General features: G+C 51.0%; 2 protein-coding genes across 3 annotated transcripts in view; both read left to right on the forward strand.

Annotated features, from left to right (window-relative positions):
- The window catches only part of LOC138371377 (uncharacterized), a 613,305-nt gene that overhangs the window by 517,573 nt on the left and 70,609 nt on the right, over positions 1–25,123 (forward strand). The window lies entirely within an intron of this gene.
- Positions 18,030–23,097, forward strand: LOC138371374 (peptidyl-prolyl cis-trans isomerase-like). Its single transcript, XM_069336157.1, has 2 exons — positions 18,030–18,496; positions 18,613–23,097. Exons 1-2 carry the CDS (start codon positions 18,335–18,337, stop codon positions 19,123–19,125), a joined length of 675 nt encoding a protein of 224 aa, XP_069192258.1. The 5' UTR covers positions 18,030–18,334; the 3' UTR covers positions 19,126–23,097.

Below are 25,123 nucleotides of genomic sequence, written 5' to 3' on the forward strand. Positions count from 1 at the left end.
CATAGTCAAAATGAACAATTTATAATAAATTGTGGTGTCAGTGGTGAGAGGATGTATTAGGGGGTGGAAAGGCGTCAGAGAAGGAGGGCGAGTAGAGACGCCAGCTGACTGCCATTTCAGTGGTTTGTAATGCATCACTCTACCATATTCCGTAGTCAAAATGAAGAATTCATAATAAAGTGTGGGGTCAGTGGTGAGGGGATGTATTGGGGTGGGAGGGAGGGGTAAGGAGGCGGCTAGCCTCTATGCAGTCAACATTGGGTCGAGTTTCGTCGAGGTCTGGGTTCAAGGCCTGGTCTGAGGTCTGGCCTGAGGTCTGGCCTGAGGCCTGGTCTGAGGCCTGGCCTGAGGCCTGGTCTGGCCCAAGGCCTGTCAGTCTGGCTGCCACCCTTCCCCCCCCCCCCCCACTCCTATACCGCCAACATGCTACAACCACCCCCCCCCCCCTCCCCTCCCGCACCTGACTACCAGCGGCCGGCCCTGACCCTCCTTCCCCTACCACCGGCGGCCCGCCAACCACCCCTCCTCCTCTCTTCAGTTTGTTGAGAAAATTATGTGATTTTGCTTTTTTGGATTCAATAATGCTCATATATGTAGAATTTTTAATCCAAATTGTTTGTAAGTGATTGTTCTATCAAATGCCATAGTGAAAATGAAGACTTCATAATAAATGAATTGTTTATGAATATTTATATAGACTGATACAGTTGGCTTATGGAAATCCTGGCCATTACATCATATTTGCGGCCACCAATAACAGTCACATAGTTTTGATTTTAATATGGAATTGTTTACAATTGATTGTTCTATCATGTGCCATGTTCAAAATGATAAATACATAATAAATAGATTTTCTGTGATTTTTTGTTTTGATGATAGTGAATGTAATACCTTTGTTATTTTCACATGAAGGGGAGGGACAGCCTGGGGCTGACGGGTAGAACGAATTCCGCAGTGAAACGAATCGGCCTCGCCTCATATAACGCCTACGCCTCGTTCGAGTGAGGTCACACTGTATAAACATTTGAGTGTGGTTTGTGCGCTCACGGCCAATGCTCAGCCTTCGTTGCAGTGTGTGCCAGGTCGCTTGCCAGGCCAGCAAAAGAGTTAATCTTCCTTGGAAATTTCAATTTACCGAGTCTAAGATGGAAAATGGCAAACACAAATATCATAGCAGGGAATGACCCGGGAAATAACCAACCACAGGTCGGAGAACTTTTGAGATTCTGTGACAAATTCTCGCTCAATCAACAGATTACAGAACCAACTAGGAACGAAAACACACTAGACTTGTTTTCTAGTGTGTTTTTGTTGTTTTCTAGTTTTCTTGACTTGTTTTCTTGTTCATCATTAGTTCACAAACAATGATGAACTAATCAGAGACATCACAATCTCAGATACTTCATACTCAGTCCATAAGCTCATTGAAGTGCGAACTAGCATAAATAACGGTAGTAGGTCTAAGAGACCCAACAAGCGAGAAGGAATATTCAATCAATTCAATTTTAACAATAAGAGGATCGACTGGGAAAAAATAAATGTAGACCTTGCAACCATTCAATGGGAGACGGTCTTAAGCGACAAAACTCCCACACAGGGAATAGCTCAACTGACAGCTGAAGCTTACAAGGTCTGCTTGAAGCACATGCCTGTGAGGAGGGGCAGAAAGAGGACCGCTCAAGAAAGAGAACGCAGACAACTGTACAGGAGAAGGAAAAAAATAACGGAAATGCTTCGGCAGACACAACTATCACAAGCAAGGAAAATAAGCCTAAGCAGGGAGATCGAAGAAATAGAACAAACGTTGAAGCGATCATATGAGTCTGAGGAAATGGAATTGGAACAGAAAGTTATACAAGAGATAAGGAAAAATCCGAAATATTTTTTCACATACGCAAAATCAAAATCAAAAACCTCTACCAGTATTGGACCATTAATTACAAATGAAGGTACGTACACAGAGGACAACAAAGAGATTAGTGAAATTCTAAGAAGCCAGTATGAGGCTATGTTTAGCACACCAATAAACAACATGAAAGTTGATGACCCAGACAGCTTCTTTATGAATGACATTCAAGCTGCAGATAATATAACGGATATTACCACAAACTCGGAAAACTTTGAAAGAGAAATTGACAATATGCCTATGCACTCAGCTCCTGGGCCTGACTCATGGAATTCAATATTCATAAAGAAATGTAAAGTACCAGTAGCGAGAGCACTCAGCGTAATTTGGAGAAAGAGCCTGGATACAGGGGAGATACCAGCAGCACTTAAATCTGCAGATATAGCTCCGTTGCACAAGGGGGGGAGTAAAGCCTTGGCAAAAAATTATGGGCCAGTTGCACTAACATCACACATAATAAAAGTGTTTAAAACGTCTGTATATAGGGTAATAACACCACAAACAGTATTGTTGGGGGTGAAACTTTAGTGCGTCTGACCTTGAATGTGTGAAGGAAGCAGCCGCCACCTGACTGTGTGTAGCGACGTCTCTTAGTGCCTGAACTAACTATATCAACTTAGTTGTACAGTTGTGGTGAACAAAACATGTAGATACTTACATATAACATCTGTATATAGTGAATAAAAGCAAAAACAGTATTGTGGGAGGAGAATGTGGGTGAGGGAGGGAGGAAGTAGCAGCCAGAGGCGGGCTGCCACTGGTTGCCACTGCTACTCAGCATGCCAACTTAGTGGTTCGTTATGGTGAACACGAATGTAGATACTTATATGTAACGTCTGTATATAGTGAATAAAAGCAAAAACAGTATGGTGGGAGGAGAATGTGGGCGAGTGAGGTGTTGAGGGAGTGGGTGGCAGCGAGTGGCTGGCTGGTGTGTGGCGGTCACTCCTCGTTGCTTTTTGACTCATATTAGCGACTTAATGGTACGTTATGGTGAACAAAACATGCAGATACTTATATATAACCTGTGTATATAGTGTAATAATCGACAAAGTATTTGTTCACTGTTTGATGAACATAATAATTGAATCAACAATATGCACACCATATTTTTGAGTACAGCGATGATTCACTCATTTTATTATATAAATATATCACAATACACACTATTGAATAATATTACAACAAAAAAACTATGAAAAATCAATCAGAGACATTGAAATAATTAGGTAATTATCTCTTTGTGGCCACTCCTGCCTGACAGCTGGCGAGCAACAGACCGCTTGGGACGCACGCTGAGTCAGCGCCTGTTTTTTGCCAGACTTCCCTGCCCTATAGCGGGCAATATATGCCACTTACGATATTTTTATTATTTTTCCCATGATCAGAGAACACAAATTAACAGGTTTAAAAGAAAAAATAATTTTTTTTTGTATGCGCCTGTGGGTGACAAATGCTAAATAGCCTGGAGCCACACAGGGGTTAAACATAATACAGGGTACATAACACAATCAAATTTGCCCATAGTAGGTAAGCACCATGTAAAGAATTTGGGAATAATGATGTCTAACGACCTAATGTTTAGGGAGCATAACCAAGCAAATATTGCGTCAGCCAGAAAAATGATGGATTACGAGAACTTTCAAATCCAGGGATCCCATCACAATGGTTGTGCTCTTCAAATCACTTGTGTTGTCGCATCATGAGTACTGCTCAGTACTCACTTTACCCTTCAGAGCAGGAGAGATTGCAGAAATAGAGGGAATACAGAGAACATATACGGCATACATAGACCCGATAAAGCACCTAAATTATTGGGATCGTCTCAAAGCCCTCCAAATGTACTCACTAGAAAGACGACGAGAGAGATATCAAATAATATACATATGGAAAATACTAGAGGGCCAGGTTCCAAATCTACACTGTAAAATAACAACATACTGGAGTGAATGATATGAAAGAAAATGCACAATAAAACCAGTGAAGAGCAGGGGTGCCGTAGGCACAGAGAACACTGTATAAACATCAGTGGTCCGCGGTTGTTCAACATTCTCCTGGCAAGCATAAGAAATATTGCTGGGACAACCATGGACATCTTCAAGAGAAAACTAGATAGGTTTCTCCAAGGAGTGCTGGACCAACCTGGCTGTGGTGGGTATGTGGGCCGCTCCAAGCAACAGCCTGGTGGACCAAACTCTCACAAGTCAGAGTTTGAGGAGTAGAGAGTACTCCTCAAGTACTTCCAGTAGAGTAGAAGTAGGAGTAGAACAACTCCCAGAACCCCATCAAGCAGGTAAACCGCCTCTAGATACAATGAAGATAAGCCTTAGGCTACACAATGAAACTTGTAAAAGCAACTGTATTGCTGCTGCCTCTAATATCAATTGGGAGTTTGAAATAGGTGACATAGTGATTATCAACCTTGTAGTGCAAACATTTCTTCACAAAACTTTTAGCCTTGCCTTAAGGCTACCTTGAGGTGTTTTCTGGGCTTAGCGTCCCCGCTGCCCGGTCGTCGACCAGGCCTCCTCGTTGCTGGATTGGTCAACCAGGCTGTTGAATGCGGCTACTCGCAGCCTGACGTATGAATCACAGCCTGGTTAATCAGGTATCATTTGGAGGTGCTTATTGAGTTCTCTCTTGAACATTGTGAGGGGTCGGCCAGTTATGCCTCTTATATTTAGTGGAAGCGTGTTGAACAGTATCAGGCCTCTGATGTTGACAGAGTTCTCTCAGAGTACCTATTGAACCTCTGCTCTTCAATGGGGGTATTCTGCACATGCTGCCATACCTTCCGGTCTCAAATGATATTATTTCTGTGTGCAGATTTGGGACCAGCCCCTCTACTATTTTCCACGAGTAAATTACAGTAGTTGCATGTCTCTGCACCTTTTCCAGTTTGTTGATGTGCTGCTTAAGATATGGGCACCATACAACCACTGCATATTCCAGTTTTGGTCTGACAATAGTTGTGAATAATTTCTTTAGTATTTTGCCATCCATGTATTTAAAAGCAATTCTGAAGTTAGAAAGTGTAGCATTGGCTCTTCACACAATGTTCTTTATGTGGTCCTCAGGTGATAGCTTTTTATCTAGAACCACTTCTAGATCTCTTTCTTTATCCAAATTCTTTAAAGATTTCTCACATTTCATAGAGGTGTCTGAATATAAAGTGAAAAAAATGCCAAAGGAGCTAAGTAAGAACAAAGCATTTGGTCCAGATGGAGTTTCACCATGGGTTTTGAGAGAATGTGCACTTGAGCTCAGCATTCCACTTAACAGATTTTTTCAGGCATCCCCGTGAACAGGAGTCCTAGCAGATGTGTGGAAAAAGGCTAACACAGAACAAATGTTTGCACTACAAGGTTGATATTCACTCTACTACCTATTTCAGATTCCCTGTTGATATTAGAGGCAGCAGCAATCTACAACAGTGGCAGCAGGGAAGATCCCATCAAATATAGACCTGTATCATTGACAAGTGTTACAGTATAGTGAAAATTTTGGAAAAAACCAGCGTTGAATGTAATGAAACGCCATTTTCTGGGTGAGACCCGGAGGCTCCCCGGAGCTTTACCAGGCTGATATGCTAATGTCAGACTTTGGCATCAGTCATGTGTATGGAGTTCAAGGGCCTACCGGGGACCACGGCCAGAACCTGGCCCCCTCAGAGAGGCAAGGGGAGCAATGGCCTATAGAATGGCTTATGCATCGTTAACGATGCATAAGCAACAGGGCTCCATTAAGGAACATATAATCTCTTCCCACAACCAGACCATCACCAGAGAAGTCTTATCAAAAAACACATAAATCATCGATAGATACAGCGATAGCAGGCGGCTTGATATCTGCGAGGCACTACACATTAAGAAGTCGATACCAGCAATCAACAGCCAATTAATGCACAACTATATTCTACCCACTTCAAGACTCCGCACCAATATAGGCCCATTGCAGGGTCTTACATTCTTCCTTTTAACTTACAAAATATTATACCCATTGTTTCGTGTTTTGTCTTGTGTTGAAAATTTGTTTTCACCTCATCCAAAACTGTTGTAACATATCACCTCACCCAAATGCAGGTATAAAATCAAAGCTGTTTAACCCTTACACTGCTCAGGGGTCCTGGGGACATTTACACCCCTGTGCGCAAGAAAAAAAAAAATTCAACATTTTTTTTTCGTCTTCTAGACATGTTAATTTGTGTCCCCTGAGCACGGGAAAAATAAAAAAAATCGTAGGTGACATATTTTGGGCGCAATTGACCGAGAAAGTCTGGCAAAAAGTGGGCGTTGACAGAGCGGTCGTCAGACCCGGTCAGCGTCACCCGCGCTGACAGGTGGGAGTTGCCACAAAGATATTATTACCTAATTGTTTCAATGTCTTCGATTGATTTTTTCTTAGTTTTTTTGCAGTAATATTAGTACTGTAATATTACTGCAAAAATATTAGTAAAATATTACTGCAAAAGTAATATTAGTCACAAGCTGAACAGCAAAGCTGTTCGCTCATGCTGCGTGCGCCAGCCTTGGTTGCTCCAACAGTACTGTGCCTCTTACACCTGAGAATATTGCCCACGATTTGTTTAAAAAATGGCGTCTGTTTACAAGAGCCCTGAGGAAGCTTCTGTGAACCCCGTGTAGCCGCGGGCCATTTGAATCGGGCCTGGCACCCTATGGCGTATATATACTCCATGCACATCGTGGGACATGTTACTCAGGGCATATATATACACCATGCGCAGTTTAAGGGTTAAACTCTGTTTAGTGTTTGTAAGTTATAGTTGTGTGTGTGTAAACTAAAGTCTTTGAAAATGTAATAAGTTATTACGAAACGCATTCAAGTGTCGCGTCAAACTAGAAATAAAAATGAATTTTGGAGAATTGATTTTTCAATTACCATCGACAGTGAAAACAAACATAAGAAATATGGAGAAAATTCGTGTTAGAATTATTAATCTTACTTTTTAGGTCATATTTCAGGAAAGACTGCTACCAAAATATACTAATATATATATATATATATATATATATATATATATATATATATATATATATATATATATATATATATATATATATATATATATATATATGTCGTACCTAGTAGCCAGAACGCACTTCTCTGCCTACTATTCAAGGCCCGATTTGCCTAATAAGCCAAGTTTTCATGAATTAATTGTTTTTCGACTACCTAACCTACCTAACCTAACCTAACCTAACTTTTTCGGCCACCTAACCTAACCTAACCTATAAAGATAGGTTAGGTTAGGTTAGGTAGGGTTGGTTAGGTTCGGTCATATATCTACGTTAATTGTAACTCCAATAAAATAAAATTGACCTCATACATAATGAAATGGGTAGCTTTATCATTTCATAAGAAAAAAATTAGAAAAAATATATTAATTCAGGAAAACTTGGCTTATTAGGCAAATCGGGCCTTGAATAGTAGGCTGAGAAGTGCGTTCTGGCTACTAGGTACGACATATATATATATATATATATATATATGTCGTACCTAGTAGCCAGAACGCACTTCTCTGCCTACTATGCAAGGCCCGATTTGCCTATTAAGCCAAGTTTTCATGAATTAATTGGTTTTCGACTACCTAACCAACCTAACCTAACCTAACCTAACTTTTTCGGCTACCTAACCTAACCTAACCTATAAAGATAGGTTAGGTTAGGTTAGGTAGAGTTGGTTAGGTTCGGTCATATATCTATGTTAATTTTAACTCCAATAACAAAAAATTGACCTCATACGTAATGAAATGGGTAGCTCTATCATTTCATAAGAAAAAAATTAGAGAAAATATATTAATTCAGGAAAACTTGGCTTATTAGGCAAATCGGGACTTGAATAGTAGGCCGAGAAGTGCATTCTGGCTACTAGGTACGACATATATATATATATATATATATATATATATATATATATATATATATATATATATATATATATATGTATATATATATATATATATATATATATATATATATATATATATACATACACTGTATATATATATATATATATTAGTATATTTTGGTAGCATTCTTTCCTGTAGACATATATTATTAAATATGACCTAAAAAGTAAGATTAATAATTCTAACACAAATTTTCTCAATATTTCTTATGTTTCTTTTCACTGTCGATGGTAATTGAAAAATCAGTTCTCCAAAATTCATTTTTATTTCTAGTCTGACGCCACATTTGAACGCGTTTCGTAATAACTTATTACATTTTCAAAGACTTTAGTTTACACACACACAACTATAACCTGCAAACACTAAACAGATTTCTTACTATGCTATGTTTTTCTTACTATTCAAATGTTTTTCATTTTATATACCTGCATTTGGGTGAGGTGATAGGTAACAGGGGCATTCAGGGTGAAAGAAACTTTTGCCCATTTGTTTCTGCCTCGTGCGGGAATCGAACCCGCGCCACAGAATTACGAGTCCTGCGCGCTATCCACCAGGCTACGAGGCCCCCTCGTAGGAGGCTAGTAGAGGGGGGCTGGAGCTACAGGTCCAGCACTAACCCCCTGCCAGTAGAAGGGGGCTGGAGTTACAGGTCTAGCACCAACCCCCTGCCAGTAGAAGGGGGCTGGAGCTACAGGTCCAGCATCAACCCCCTGCCAGTAGAGCGGCGCTGGAGCTACAGGTCCAGCATCAACCCCCTGCCAGTAGAGTGGGGCTGGAGCTACAGGTCCAGCACCAACCCCCTGCCAGTAGAGGGGGGGCTGGAGCTACAGGTCAAGCACCAACCCCCTGCCAGTGGAAGGGGGCTGGAGTTACAGGTCTAGCACCAACCCCCTGGCAGTAGAGGGGTGGGTTGGAGCTTCTGGTTCGGCACCAACCACTTCCCAGTAGAGGGGGGCTGGAGATACATGTCCAGCACCAACCCCCTGCCAGTAGAGGGGGGCTGGAGATACATGTCCAGCACCAACCCCCTGCCAGTAGAGGGGGGTGCTGGAGTTACAGGTCCAGCACCAGCCCCCTGCCAGTAGAGGGGGGGCAGGAGATATAGGTCCAGCTCCAACCCGCTGCCAGTAGAGGGGGGCTGGAGCTACTGGTCCATCCGTAACCCCCTGCCAGTAGAGGGAGGGGCTGGAGCTGTACGTCCAGCACCAACCCCCTGCCCGTAGAGGGGGCTGGAGCTGTGGATCCAGCACCAACCCCATGCCAGTAGAGGGGAGGGTTGGAGCTTCAGGTTTAGCACCAGCTTCTTGACAATAGAGGAGGGCAGGAGCTACAGGTCCAGCACCAACCCCCTGCCAGTAGAGAGAGACTGGAGCTACAGGTCTAGCACCAACCCCCTGGCAGTAGAGGGGGGAGGGGGCTGGAGCTACTGGTCCAGCACCAACCCCCTGGCAGTAGAGGGGGGCTGGAGCTACTGGTCCAGCACCAACCCCCTGGCAGTAGAGGGGGCTGGAGCTACTGGTCCAGCACCAACCCCCTGGCAGTAGAGGGGGGCTGGAGCTACTGGTCCAGCCCTAACCCCCTGCCAGTAGAGGGAGGCGCTGGAGCTGTAGGTCCAGAACCAACCCCCTGCCACTAGAGGGGAGGGTTGGAGCTTCAGGTTCAGCACCAGCCCCTTGTCAGTAGAGGGGGCAGGAGATACAGGTCTAGCATCAACCCCCCATGCCAGTAGAGGGGGGGCTGGAGTTACAGGCCCAGCACCAACCCCTTGCCAATAGAGGGGGGGATGGAGCTACAGGTCCAGCACCAACCCCCCTGCCAATTGAGAGGGGGCTGGAGCTACAGGTCCAGCACCAACTCTCTGCAAGTAGAGGGGGGCTGGAGCTACAGGTCCAGCACCAACCCCCTGCCAGTAGAGGGGGGCTGGAGCTACAGGTCTAGCACCAACCCCATGGCAGTAGAGGGGGGGCTAAAGCTACAGGTCCAGCACCAACGCCCTTCCAGTAGAGGGAGGCTGGAGCGACTGGTCCTGAAAGAACCCCCTGCCAGTAAAGGGGGGCTGGAGATACAGATCCAACCCCCTGCCAGTAGAGGGGAGGGTTGGAGCTTCAGGTTCAGCACCAACACCTTGACAGTAGAGGGGGGGCTGGAGCTACAGGTCCAGCACCAACCCCCTGCCAGTAGAGGGGGGGGCAGGAGCTACAGGTCTAGCACCAACCCCCTGACAGTAGAGGGGGGCTGGAGTTACAGGTCCAGCCCCAACCCCCTGCTAGTAGAGGGGGGCTGGAGCTACAGGTCCAGCACCAACCCCCTTCCAGTAAAGGAAGGCTGGAGCTACTGGTCTAGCACCAACCCTCTGCCAGTAGAGGGGGGGCTGGAGCTACAGGTCCAGCACCAACCCCCTGCCAGTAGAGGGAGGGCTGGAGCTACAGGTCCAGCACCAACCCCCTGCCAGTAGAGGGAGGCTGGAGTTACAGGTCCAGCACCAACCCCCTGCCAGTAGAGGAGGGCTGGAGCTACAGGTCCAGCATCAACCACCTGCCAGTAGAGGGGGTTGGAGCTACAGGCCCAGCACCAACCCCTTGCCAATAGAGGGGGGGGGGGCTGGAGCTACAGGTCCAGCACCAACCCCTCTGCCAGTTGAGGGGGGGGGGTTTGGAGGTACAGGTCCAGCACCAACCCCCGGTCAGCAGAGGGGGGGCTGAAGCTATAGGGCTAACACCAACCCCCTGTCAGCAGAGGGGGGGGGGGGGGCTGGAGATATAGGGCTAACACCAACCCCCTGCCAGTAGAGGGGGGCTGGAGCTACTGGTCCAGCACCAACCCCCTGCCAGTAGAGGGGGGGCTGGAGCTACAGGTCCAGCACCAATCACCTGCCAGTAGAGGGGGGCTGGAGCTACAGGTCTAGCACCAACCCCATGCCAGTAGAGGGGGGCTGGAGCTACAGGCCCAGCACCAACCCTTCGGCCAGTAGTGTGGGGCTGGAGCTATAGGTCCAGCATCAACCCCCTTCCAGTAGAGGGGGGCTAGAGCTACAGGTCCAGCACCAACCCCCTGCCAGTAGAGGGGGGGCTGAAGCTACAGGTCCAGCACCATTCCCCTGCCAGTAGAGGGGGGCTGGAGCTACAGGTCTAGCACCAACCCCCCATGCCAGTAGAGGGGGGGCTGGAGCTACAGGCCCAGCACAAACCCCTTGCCAATAGAGGGGGGGGAATGGAGCTACAGGTCCAGCACCAACCCCCCTGCCAGTTGAGGGGGAGCTGGAGCTACAGGTCCAGCACCAACTCCCTGCAAGTAGAAGGGGGCTGGAGCTACAGGTCCAGCACCAACCCCCTGCCAGTAGAGGGGGGCTGGAGCTACTGGTCCAGACTCATCCCCCTGCCAGTAGAGGGGGCCTGCAGCTACAGGTTCAGCACTAATCCCCTGACAGTAGAGGGGGGCAGGAGCTACAGGTCCAGCACCAACCCCTCTGCCATTAGAGGAGGGGGCTGGAGCTAAAGGTCCAGCACCAACCCCTTTCCAGTAGCGGGGGGGGGGGGCTGGAGCTACAGGTCCAGCACCAACCCCCTGCCAGTAGAGGGGGCTGGAGCTACAGGTCCAGCACCAACCCCCGGTCAGCAGAGGGGGGGCTGAAGCTATAGGGCTAACACCAACCCCCTGTCAGCAGAGGGGGGGGGCTGGAGCTATAGGGCTAACACCAACCCCCGGCCAGTTCAGGGGAGGGTTGGTGCTTCAGGTTCAGGACCAACCCCTTGACAGTAGAGGGTGTTGGGCTGGAGCTACAGGTCCAGCACCAACCCCCTGCCAGTAGAGGGGGGGGGGGCTGCAGCTACAGGTCCAGCACCAATCACCTGCCAGTAGAGGGGGGGGGGCTGGAGATACAGATCCAGCACCAACCCCATGCCAGTAGAGGGGAGGGTTGGAGCTTCAGGTTCAGCACCAACCCCCTTCCAGTAAAGGAAGGCTGGAGCTACCGGTCTAGCACCAACCCTCTGCCAGTAGAGGGGGGCTGGAGCTACTGGTCCAGCCCCATCCCCCTGCCAGTAGAGGGGGCCTGGAGCTACAGGTTCAGCACTAATCTCCTGACAGTAGAGGGGGGCAGGAGCTACAGGTCTAGCACCAACCCCTCTGCCAGTAGAAGGGGGCTGGAGCTACAGGCCCAGCACCAACCCCTTTCCAGTAGAGGGGGGGGCTGGAGCTACAGGTCCAGCACCAAACCCCTGCCAGTAGAGGGGGGGCTGGAGCTACAGGTCCAGCACCATCCCCCTGCCAGTAGAGGGGGGCTGAAGCTATAGGGCTAACACCAACCCCCGGTCAGCAGAGGGGGGCTGAAGCTATAGGGCTAACACCAACCCCCTGTCAGCAGAGGGGGGGGGGGCTGGAGATATAGGGCTAACACCAACCCCCTGCCAGTAGAGGGGGGCTGGAGCTACTGGTCCAGCACCAACCCCCTGCCAGTAGAGGGGGGCTAGAGCTACAGGTCCAGCACCAACCCCCTGCCAGTAGAGGGGGGCTGAAGCTACAGGTCCAGCACCAACCCCCTGCCAGTAGAGGGGGGCTGGAGCTACAAGTCTAGCCCCAACCCCCCATGCCAGTAGAGGGGGGCTGGAGCTACAGGCCCAGCACCAACCCTTCGGCCAGTAGAGGGGGGGCTGGAGCTATAGGTCAAGTATCAACCCCCTGCCAGTAGATGGGGGCTAGAGCTACAGGTCCAGCACCAACCCCCTGCCAGTAGAGGGGGGCTGAAGCTACAGGTCCAGCACCATCCCCCTGCCAGTAGAGGGGGGCTGGAGCTACAGGTCTAGCACCAACCCCCCATGCCAGTAGAGGGGGGGCTAGAGCTACAGGTCCAGAACCAACCCCCTGCCAGTAGAGGGGGGCTGGAGTTACAAGTCCAGCATCAACCCCCTGCCAGGAGAGGCGGCCTGGAGCTACAGGTCCAGCACCAACCCCCTGTCAGCAGAGGGGGGGGGGGCCTGGAGATATAGGGCTAACACCAACCCCCTGCCAGTAGAGGGGGGCTGGAGCTACTGGTCCAGCACCAACCCCCTGCCAGTAGAGGGGGGGGGGCTGCAGCTACAGGTCCAGCACCAATCACCTGCCAGTAGAGGGGGGCTGAAGCTACAGGTCTAGCACCAACCCCCCATGCCAGTAGAGGGGGGGCTGGAGCTACAGGCCCAGCACCAACCCCCTGTCAGCAGAGGGGGGGGGGCCTGGAGATATAGGGCTAATACCAACCCCCTGCCAGTAGAGGGGGGCTGGAGCTATAGGTCCAGCATCAACCCCCTGCCAGTAGAGGGGGGCTAGAGCTACAGGTCCAGCACCAACCCCCTGCCAGTAGAGGGGGGCTGAAGCTATAGGTCCAGCACCATCCCCCTGCCAGTAGAGGGGGGCTGGAGCTACAGGTCCAGCACCAACCCCCCATGCCAGTAGAGGGGGGGCTGGAGCTACAGGCCCAGCACCAACCCCTTGCCAATAGAGGTGGGGGGGATGGAGCTACAGGTCCAGCACCAACCCCCCTGCCAGTTGAGGGGGGGCTGGAGCTACAGGTCCAGCACCAACTCCCTGCAAGTAAAAGGGGGCTGGAGCTACAGGTCCAGCACCAACCCCCTGCCAGTAGAGGAGGGCTGGAGCTACTGGTCCAGCCTCAACCCCCTGCCAGAAGAGGGGGCCAAAAGCTACAGGTTCAGCACTAATCCCCTGACAGTAGAGGGGGGCAGGAGCTACAGGTCCAGCACCAACCCCTCTGCCATTAGAGGAGGGGCTGGAGCTAAAGGTCCAGCACCAACCCCTTTCCAGTAGAGGGGGGGGGGCTGGAGCTACAGGTCTAGCACCAACCCCCTGGCAGTAGAGGGGTGCAGGAGCTACATATCCAGCACCAACCCCCCATACCAGTAGAGGGGGGGGGGCAGGAGCTACAGGTCTAGCACCAACCCCCAGCCAGTAGAGGGGGTGCTGGAGCTACAGGTCCAGAACCAACCCCCTGCCAGTAGAGGGGGGCTGGAGCTACAGGTCCAGCACCAACCCCCTGCCAGTAGAGGGGGGCTGGAGCTATAGGGCTAACACCAACCCCCGGCCAGTTCAGGGGAGGGTTGGTGCTTCAGGTTCAGGACCAACCCCTTGACAGTAGAGGGTGTTGGGCTGGAGCTACAGGTCCAGCACCAACCCCCTGCCAGTAGAGGGGGGGGGGGCTGCAGCTACAGGTCCAGCACCAATCACCTGCCAGTAGAGGGGGGGGGGGGCTGGAGATACAGATCCAGCACCAACCCCATGCCAGTAGAGGGGAGGGTTGGAGCTTCAGGTTCAGCACCAACCCCCTTCCAGTAAAGGAAGGCTGGAGCTACCGGTCTAGCACCAACCCTCTGCCAGTAGAGGGGGGCTGGAGCTACTGGTCCAGCCCCATCCCCCTGCCAGTAGAGGGGGCCTGGAGCTACAGGTTCAGCACTAATCTCCTGACAGTAGAGGGGGGCAGGAGCTACAGGTCTAGCACCAACCCCTCTGCCAGTAGAAGGGGGCTGGAGCTACAGGCCCAGCACCAACCCCTTTCCAGTAGAGGGGGGGGCTGGAGCTACAGGTCCAGCACCAAACCCCTGCCAGTAGAGGGGGGGCTGGAGCTACAGGTCCAGCACCATCCCCCTGCCAGTAGAGGGGGGCTGAAGCTATAGGGCTAACACCAACCCCCGGTCAGCAGAGGGGGGCTGAAGCTATAGGGCTAACACCAACCCCCTGTCAGCAGAGGGGGGGGGGGCTGGAGATATAGGGCTAACACCAACCCCCTGCCAGTAGAGGGGGGCTGGAGCTACTGGTCCAGCACCAACCCCCTGCCAGTAGAGGGGGGCTAGAGCTACAGGTCCAGCACCAACCCCCTGCCAGTAGAGGGGGGCTGAAGCTACAGGTCCAGCACCAACCCCCTGCCAGTAGAGGGGGGCTGGAGCTACAAGTCTAGCCCCAACCCCCCATGCCAGTAGAGGGGGGCTGGAGCTACAGGCCCAGCACCAACCCTTCGGCCAGTAGAGGGGGGGCTGGAGCTATAGGTCCAGCATCAACCCCCTGCCAGTAGAGGGGGGCTAGAGCTACAGGTCCAGCACCAACCCCCTGCCAGTAGAGGGGGGCTGAAGCTACAGGTCCAGCACCATCCCCCTGCCAGTAGAGGGGGGCTGGAGCTACAGGTCTAGCACCAACCCCCCATGCCAGTAGAGGGGGGGCTAGAGCTACAGGTCCAGAACCAACCCCCTGCCAGTAGAGGGGGGCTGGAGTTACAAGTCCAGCATCAACCCCCTGCCAGGAGAGGCGGCCTGGAGCTACAGGTCCAGCACCAACCCCCTGTCAGCAGAGGGGGGGGGCCTGGAGATATAGGGCTAACACCAACCCCCTGCCAGTAGAGGGGGGCTGGAGCTACTGGTCCAGCACCAACCCCCTGCCAGTAGAGGGGGGGGGGCTGCAGCTACAGGTCCAGCACCAATCACCTGCCAGTAGAGGGGGGCTGAAGCTACAGGTCTAGCACCAACCCCCCATGCCAGTAGAGGGGGGGCTGGAGCTACAGGCCCAGCACCAACCCCCTGTCAGCAGAGGGGGGGGGGCCTGGAGATATAGGGCTAACACCAACCCCCTGCCAGTAGAGGGGGGCTGGAGCTATAGGTCCAGCATCAACCCCCTGCCAGTAGAGGGGGGCTAGAGCTACAGGTCCAGCACCAACCCCCTGCCAGTAGAGGGGGGCTGAAGCTATAGGTCCAGCACCATCCCCCTGCCAGTAGAGGGGGGCTGGAGCTACAGGTCCAGCACCAACCCCCCATGCCAGTAGAGGGGGGGCTGGAGCTACAGGCCCAGCACCAACCCCTTGCCAATAGAGGTGGGGGGGATGGAGCTACAGGTCCAGCACCAACCCCCCTGCCAGTTGAGGGGGGGCTGGAGCTACAGGTCCAGCACCAACTCCCTGCAAGTAAAAGGGGGCTGGAGCTACAGGTCCAGCACCAACCCCCTGCCAGTAGAGGAGGGCTGGAGCTACTGGTCCAGCCTCAACCCCCTGCCAGAAGAGGGGGCCAAAAGCTACAGGTTCAGCACTAATCCCCTGACAGTAGAGGGGGGCAGGAGCTACAGGTCCAGCACCAACCCCTCTGCCATTAGAGGAGGGGCTGGAGCTAAAGGTCCAGCACCAACCCCTTTCCAGTAGAGGGGGGCTGGAGCTACATATCCAGCACCAACCCCCCATGCCAGTAGAGGGGGGGGGCAGGAGCTACAGGTCTAGCACCAACCCCCAGCCAGTAGAGGGGGTGCTGGAGCTACAGGTCCAGAACCAACCCCCTGCCAGTAGAGGGGGGCTGGAGCTACAGGTCCAGCACCAACCCCCTGCCAGTAGAGGGGGGCTGGAGCTACTGGTCCAGCACCAACCCCCTGCCAGTAGAGGGGGGCTGGAGCTACTGGTCCAGCACCAACCCCCTGCCAGTAGATGGAGGCTGGAGCTACAGGTCCAGCACCAACCCCCTGCCAGCAGAGGGGGGATGGAGCTACAGGTCCAGCACCAACCCCCTGCCAGTAGAGGGGAGGGTTGGAGCTACATATCCAGCACCAACCCCCAATGCCAGTAGAGGGGGGGGGGGCAGGAGCTACAGGTCTAGCACCAACCCCCAGCCAGTAGAGGGGGGCTGGAGCTACAGGTCCAGCATCAACCCCCTGCCAGTAGAGGCGGCCTGGAGCTACAGGTCCAGCACCAACCCCCTGCCAGTAGAGGGGGGGCTGGAGATACAGGTCCAGCACCAACCCCCTGCCAGTAGAGGGGGGCTGGAGCTACTGGTCCAGCACCAACCCCCTGCCATTAGAGGCGGCCTGGAGCTACAGGTCCAGCACCAACCCCCTGCCAGTAGAGGGGGGGCTGGAGATACAGGTCCAGCACCAACCCCCTGCCAGTAGAGGGGGGCTGGAGATACAGGTCCAGCACCATCCCCCTGCCAGTAGAAGGGGGCTGGAGATACAGGTCCAGCACCAACCCCCTGCCAGTAGAAGGGGGCTGGAGATACAGGTCCAGCACCAACTCCCATGCCTGTAGAGGGGGCTGGAGCTACAGGTCCAGCACCAACTCTCCTGCCAGTAGAGGGGGGCTGGAGCTACATTTCCAGCAGCAACCCCCTGCCAGTAGAGGGGGGGCTGGAGCTACAGGTCCAGCACCAACCCCATGCCAGTAGAAGGGGGCTGGAGCTACAGGTCCAGCACCAACCCCCTTCCAGTAGAGGGAGGCTGGAGCGACTGGTCCTGAAAGAACCCCCTGCCAGTAGAGGGGGGCTGGAGCTACAGGTCCAGCACCAACTCCCTGCCACTAGTGGGGGGCTGGAGCTAAAGGTCCAGCACCAACCCCCTGCCAGTAGAGGGAGGCTAGAGCTACAGGTCCAGCACCAACCCCCTGCCAGTAGAGAGGGGGCTGGAGCTACAGGTCTAGCACCAACCCCTGCCAGTAGAGGAAACCTGGAGCTACAGGTCTAGCACCAACCCCCTGCCAGTAGAGGGCGCTGGAGCTACAGGTCCAGCACCAACCCCCTGCCAGTAGAGGTGGGCTGGAGCTACAGGTCCAGCACCAACCCCCTGCCAGTAGAGGGAGGCTGGAGCTACAGATCCAGCACCAACCCCCTGCCAGTAGATTGGGGCTGGAGCTACAGGTCCAGCACCAACCCGCTGCCTGTAGAGGGGGGGGGGCTGGAGTTATAGGTCCAGCACCAACCACCTGCCAGTAGAGGTGGGCTGGAGCTACAGGTCCATCACCATCCCCCTGCCAGTAGAGGGGGGCTGGAGCTACCGGTCCAGCACGAACCCTTCGGCCAGTAGTGTGGGGCTGGAGCTATAGGTCCAGCACCAACCCCCTGCCAGTAGAGGGGGGGCTGGAGCTACAGGTCCAGCACCAACCCCCTGCCAGAAGAGGGGGGCTGGAGCTACAGGTCCAACACCAACCCCTGCCAGTAGAGTGGAACTGGAGCTGCAGGTCCAACACCAACCCCCTGCCAGTAGAGGGGGCTGGAGCTACAGGTCCAACACCAACCCCCTGCCAGTAGAGTGGGGCTGGAGCTACAGGTCCAACACCAACCCCCTGCCAGTAGAGGGGGCTGGAGCTACAGGTCCAACACCAACCCCCTGCCAGTAGAGTGGGGCTGGAGCTACAGGTCCAACACTAACCCCCTGCCAGTAGAGGGGGCTGGAGCTACAGGTCCAACACCAACCCCCTGCCAGTAGAGGGGGCTGGAGCTACAGGTCCAACACCAACCCCCTGCCATTAGAGTGGGGCTGGAGCTACAGGTCCAACACCAACCCCCTGCCAGTAGAGGGGGCTCGAGCTTCAGGTCCAGCACCAACCCGCTTCCAGTAGAGGGGGGGCTGGAGCTACAGGTCTAAAATAACGGGACTGACACTGACCACAGGTTATAATGGGTCTGACACTGACCACAGGTGATAATGGGGCTGACACTGACCACAGGTGATAATGGGGCTGACACTGTCCACAGGTTGAGGACCTCCACAGGATGAGGGAGCCCGTCAAGAGGCTGGTGGAGGCTGGCCGGGTGTTGGCCGTCCAGGAAGACCAAGATGGCCGCCGCTCCGCCAGGATAACTCTACAAGACGGACAGCTGTACCTCCACCCACTCCTGCGTCAGCCCACGCCCACCCACGCCCACACCCTCCAGGTTACTTTATTACACTCACTAGTCTTACTGACATTACTGACTTACTGAGTTTTGATAACTAATATGATAACATTTTGTTATACAGTTATCAGCATGATTTATTTCATTTCCTGCAGGAGAGTGAGGTTGTGGGCGTGCTGGAGCCCTCCTGCACCCTGGCGTTCCTTGACCTCGGGTGGGCGGGGTCAACAAGAGGGCGGGTCACCATCCGGCTGACCCCTGACACTCCGCTGGCCAGACAGTTTGTGTTGTTGTGTACGGGCCAGCGGGGCCACACCTTCCGCAACACTAAACTGTTGGAGGTGTGGGACCAGGGTCAGCCGGGGGAGTGGGTGGAGGGCGGAGACTACGAGAGTAATGATGGTGAGGGAGGAGCCCCACTGCTGCCTGACCTCCAGGGGCAGTACCGGGAGTCAGGCCAGGCAGGAGCTGTGTGGGCCTGGTGGAGGCCGGGGGATCCCAGGAGTGCCCAGTTCACCATCACCACCAGGGACCGCCAGGATGGTTACCTGTTGTCACATGTCTTCGGTGATGTGGTGAGCGGCCTGGATGTGGTGAGGGCAGCAGTCAACCACAGTGACATTAGGGAGGTGACTGTAGTGGACTGTGGTGTTGTGCTGCCACTCTAGTTCACTGTACCATCACTACTGTGGTGTTGTGCTGCCACTCTAGTTCACTGTACCACCACCATCACTACTGTGGTGTTATGCTGCCACTCTAGTTCACTGCACCACCACCACCACTAGTGTGGTATTGTGATACCACTCTAGTACACTGTACCACCACCATCACTACTGTGGTGTTGTGCTGCCACTCTAGTTCACTGTACCATCACTACTGTGGTGTTGTGCTGCCACTCTAGTTCACTGTACCATCACTACTGTGGTGTTGTGCTGTCACTCTAGTTCACTGTATCACAACCATCACTACTGTGTTGTTGTGCTGCCTCTCTAGTTCACTGTACCACCACCATCACTTCTGTGGTGTTGTGCTGTCACTCTAGTTCACTGTATCACTACCATCACTACTGTGGTGTTGTGCTGCCACTCTAGTTCACTGTACCATCACTACTGTGGTGTTGTGCTGCCACTCTAGTTCACTGTACCATCACTATCACTACTGTAGTGTTATGCTGCCACTCTAGTTCACTGTACCACCATCATCACTACTGTGGTGTTGTGCTGCCACTCTAGTTCACTGTACCATCACCATCACTACTGTGGTGTTGTGCTGCCACTCTAGTTCACTGTACCACCACCATCACTACTGTGGTGTTGTGCTGCCACTCTAGTTCACTGTACCACCACCATCACTACTGTGGTGTTGTGCTACCTCTCTAGTTCACTGTACCACCACCATCACTACTGTGGTGTTGTGCTGCCACTCTAGTTCACTGTACCATCACTACTGTGGTGTTGTGCTGCCACTCTAGTTCACTGTACCATCACTACTGTGGTGTTTTCCTGCCACTCTAATTCACTGTACCATCACCATCACTACTGTGGTGGTGTGCTGCCACTCTAGTTCACTGCACCATCACTACTGTGGTGTTGTGCTGCCATTCTAGTTCACTGTACCACCACCATCACTACTGTGGTGTTGTGCTGCCACTCTAGTTCACTGTACCATCACCATCACTACTGTGGTGTTGTGCTGCCACTCTAGTTCCCTGTACCATCACTACTGTGGTGTTGTGCTGTCACTCTAGTTCACTGTACCATCACCATCACTACTGTGGTGTTTTGCTGCCTCTCTAGTTCACTGTACCTTCACCATCACTACTGTGGTGTTGTGCTGCCACTCTAGTTCACTTTATCATCACTACTGTGGTGTTGTGCTGCCACTCTAGTTCACTGTACCACCACCATCACTACTGTGGTGTTGTGCTGCCACTCTAGTTCACTGTACCACCACCATCACTACTGTGGTGTTTTGCTGCCACTCTAGTTCACTGTACCATCACCATCACTACTGTCGTGTTGTGCTGCCACTCTAGTTCACTGTACCACCACCATCACTACTGTGGTGTTGTGCTGCCACTCTAGTTCACTGTACCACCACCATCACTACTGTGGTGTTGTGCTACCTCTCTAGTTCACTGTACCACCACCATCACTACTGTGGTGTTGTACTGCCACTCCAGTTCACTGTACCATCACCATCACTACTGTGGTGTTGTGCTGCCACTCTAGTTCACTGTACCATCACCATCACTACTGTGGTGTTGTACTGCCACGCTAGTTCACTGTACCATCACCATCACTACTGTGGTGTTGTGTTGCCTCTCTAGTTCACTGTACCATCACTACTGTGGTGTTGTGCTGCCACTCTAGTTCACTGTACCATCACCATCACTACTGTGGTGTTGTGCTGCCACTCTAGTTCACTGTACCATCACTACTGTGGTGTTGTGCTGCCACTCTAGTTCACTGTACCATCACTACTGTGGTGTTGTGCTGCCACTCTAGTTCACTGTACCACCACCATCACTACTGTGGTGTTGTGCTTCCACTCTAGTTCGCTGTACCATCACTACTGTGGTGTTGTGCTGCCACTCTAGTTCACTGTACCATCACTACTGTGGTGTTGTGCTGCCACTCTAGTTCACTGTACCACCACCATCACTACTGTGGTGTTGTCCTGCCACTCTAGTTCACTGTACCACCACCATCACTACTGTGGTGTTGTGCTGCCACTCTAGTTCACTGTACCACCACCATCACTACTGTGGTGTTGTCCTGCCACTCTAGTTCACTGTACCACCACCATCACTACTGTGGTGTTGTGCTGCCACTCTAGTTCACTGTACCACCACCATCACTACTGTGGTGTTGTCCTGCCACTCTAGTTCACTGTACCATCACTACTGTGGTGTTGTGCTGCCACTCTAGTTCACTGTACCATCACCATCACTACTGTGGTGTTGTGCTGCCACTCTAGTTCACTGTACCATCACCATCACTACTGTGGTGTTGTGCTACCACTCTAGTTCACTGTACCATCACTACTGTGGTGTTGTGCTACCACTCTAGTTCACTGTACCATCACTACTGTGGTATTGTGCTGCTACTCTAGTTCACTGTACCAGCACCATCACTAATGTGGTGTTGTGCTACCACTCTAGTTCACTGTACCATCACTACTGTGGTGTTGTGCTGCCACTCTAGTTCACTGTACCATCACCATCACTACTGTGGTGTTGTGCTACCACTCTAGTTCACTGTAACATCACTACTGTGGTGTTGTGCTGCCACTCTAGTTCACTGTACCATCACCATCACTACTGTGGTGTTGTGCTGCCACTCAAGTTCACTGTACCATCACCATCACTACTGTGGTGTAGTGCTGCCACTCTAGTTCACTGTACCATCACCATCACAACTGTGGTGTTGTGCTACCACTCTAGTTCACTGTACCATCACCATCACTACTGTGGTGTTGTGCTGCCACTCTAGTTCACTGTACCATCACTACTGTGGTGTTGTGCTGCCACTCTAGTTCACTGTACCACCACCATCACTACTGTGATGGTGTGCTGCCACTCTAGTTCACTGTACTACCACCATCACTACTGTGGTGTTGTGCTGCCACTCTAGTTCACTGTACCACCACCATCACTACTGTGGTGTTGTGCTGCCACTCTAGTTCACTGTAACACCACCATCATTAATGTGGTGTTGTGCTGTCACTCTAGTTCACTGTACCATCACCATCACTACTGTGGTGTTGTGCTGCCACTCTAGTTCACTGTACCATCACTACTGTAGTGTTGTGCTGCCACTCCAGTTCACTGTACCACCACCATCACTACTGTGGTGTTGTGCTGCCACTCTAGTTCACTGTACCACCACCATCACTACTGTGGTGTTGTGCTGCCACTCTAGTTCACTGTACCATCACCATCACTCTTGCATCACTGCGTGTTTTGATGCCAATGTAATTTAAGGACAGACTTTTTTCACAATATCATCATAACTTCACTATCTTTGGTATTATACTTTGGTATCATATACCTGACAATCACGGCTGTATCACCATCAATGCTATATCTTCCCAGTCCTGTAACCTATCATTGCTGTATCACTATAGCTTCACTATCACCTCTATATATCACCATCACCTCAGGCCCCACACTTGGGGTCATATACGGACCATGTTGAATAACAAATTGTTGGTGTCACTATATGACAGCTATTGTCACTGTTATATCACCAACAGCTCACTATCACATAACACTATCACTGCTACACCAACATCATTTCACTTTCTCTGCATTATCACCTCACACTGATATATTTCCTCCTTATATTCACTGATATATCACTATCACTGCTACAGCATCACTACCTCACCATCACTACTGTATCACCATCACTGTCAAATCACCATCACCTCACTACCACTGCTATACTACCATCACTTCACTATCACATGGGTGTGTTGTGATATTACCATACTGGACCATGGTGTGTTCTGATATTATCATACTGGTCCCTGGTGTGTTGTGATATTACCATACTGGTCCATGGTGAGTTGTGATATTACCATACTGGTCTATGGTGTGTTGTGATATTACCATACTGGTCCATGGTGTGTTGTGATATTACCATACTGGTCCATGGTGTGTTGTGATATTACCATACTGGTCCATGGTGTGTTGTGATATTACCATACTGGTCCATGGTGTGTTGTGATATTACCATACTGGTCCATGGTGTGTTGTGATATTACCATACTGGACCATAGTGTGTTGTGATATTACCATGCTGGACCATGGTGTGTTGTGATATTACCATACTGGACCATGGTGTGTTGTGATATTACCATACTGGTCCATAGTGTGTTGTGATATTACCATACTGGTCCATGGTGTGTTGTGATATTACCATACTGGTCCATGGTGTGTTGTGATATTACCATACTGGACCATGGTGTGTTGTGATATTACCATACTGGTCCATAGTGTGTTGTGATATTACCATACTGGTCCATGGTGTGTTGTGATATTACCATACTGAACCATGGTGTGTTGTGATATTACCATACTGGTCCATAGTGTGTTGTGATATTACCATACTGGTCCATGGTGTGTTGTGATATTACCATACTGGTCCATGGTGTGTTGTGATATTACCATACTGGACCATGGTGTGTTGTGATATTACCATACTGGACCATGGTGTGTTGTGATATTACCATACTGGACCATGGTGTGTTGTGATATTACCATACTGGACCATGGTGTGTTGTGATATTACCATACTGGTCCATAGTGTGTTGTGATATTACCATACTGGACCATAGTGTGTTGTGATATTACCATACTGGTCCATGGTGTGTTGTGATATTACCATACTGGACCATGGTGTATTGTGATATTACCATACTGGTCCATGGTGTGTTGTGATATTACCATACTGGTCCATAGTGTGTTGTGATATTACCATACTGGACCATAGTGTGTTGATATTACCATACTGGACCATGGTGTGTTGTGATATTACCATACTGGTCCATGGTGTGTTGTGATATTACCATGCTGGACCATGGTGTGTTGTGATATTACCATACTGGTCCATGGTGTGTTCAGATATTACCATACTGGACCATAGTGTGTTGTGATATTACCATACTGGACCATGGTGTGTTGTGATATTACCATACTGGTCCATGGTGTGTTGTGACATTACCATACTGGTCCATGGTGTGTTGTGATATTACCATACTGGACCATGGTGTGTTCAGATATTACCATACTGGACCATAGTGTGTTGTGATATTACCTTACTGGACCATGGTGTGTTGTGATATTACCATACTGGTCCATGGCGTGTTGTGATATTACCATACTGGTCCATGGTGTGTTGTGATATTACCATACTGGTCCATGGTGTGTTGTGATATTACCATACTGGACCATAGTGTGTTGTGATATTACCATACTGGTCCATGGTGTGTTGTGATATTACCATACTGGTCCATGGTGTGTTGTGATATTACCATACTGGACCATGGTGTGTTGTGATATTACCATACTGGACCATAATGTGTTGTGATATTACCATACTGGACCATGGTGTGTTGTGATATTACCATACTGGTCCATGGTGTGTTGTGATATTACCATACTGGTCCATGGTCAGTTGTGATATTGCCATACTGGTCCATGGTGTGTTCAGATATTACCATACTGGACCATGGTGTGTTGTGATATTACCATGCTGGACCATGGTGTGTTGTGATATTACCATACTGGTCCATGGTGTGTTCAGATATTACCATACTGGACCATAGTGTGTTGTGATATTACCATACTGGACCATGGTGTGTTGTGATATTACCATACTGGTCCATGTTGTGTTGTGATATTACCATACTGGACCATGGTCGGTTGTGATATTACCATACTGGACCATGGTGTGTTGTGATATTACCATACTGGACCATGGTGTGTTGTGATATTACCATACTGGTCCATGGTGTGTTGTGATATTACCATACTGGTCCATGGTGTGTTGTGATATTACCATACTGGTCCATTGTGTGTTGTGATATTACCATACTGGTCCATGGTGTGTTGTGATATTACCATACTGGACCATGGTGTGTTGTGATATTACCATACTG

This window comes from Procambarus clarkii, chromosome 35 (assembly GCF_040958095.1).
Source record: "Procambarus clarkii isolate CNS0578487 chromosome 35, FALCON_Pclarkii_2.0, whole genome shotgun sequence".
Lineage (NCBI taxonomy): Eukaryota > Metazoa > Arthropoda > Malacostraca > Decapoda > Cambaridae > Procambarus > Procambarus clarkii.

What these genes read in the sequence shown, in the direction of transcription:
- LOC138371374 (XM_069336157.1), top strand. Translation starts at nt 18,335, where the DNA reads ATGAGGGAGCCCGTCAAGAGGCTGGTGGAGGCTGGCCGGGTGTTGGCC. An exon ending in CCCACGCCCACACCCTCCAG is followed by an intron (nt 18,497 to 18,612) that starts GTTACTTTATTA and finishes CATTTCCTGCAG; the next exon opens with GAGAGTGAGGTTGTGGGCGT.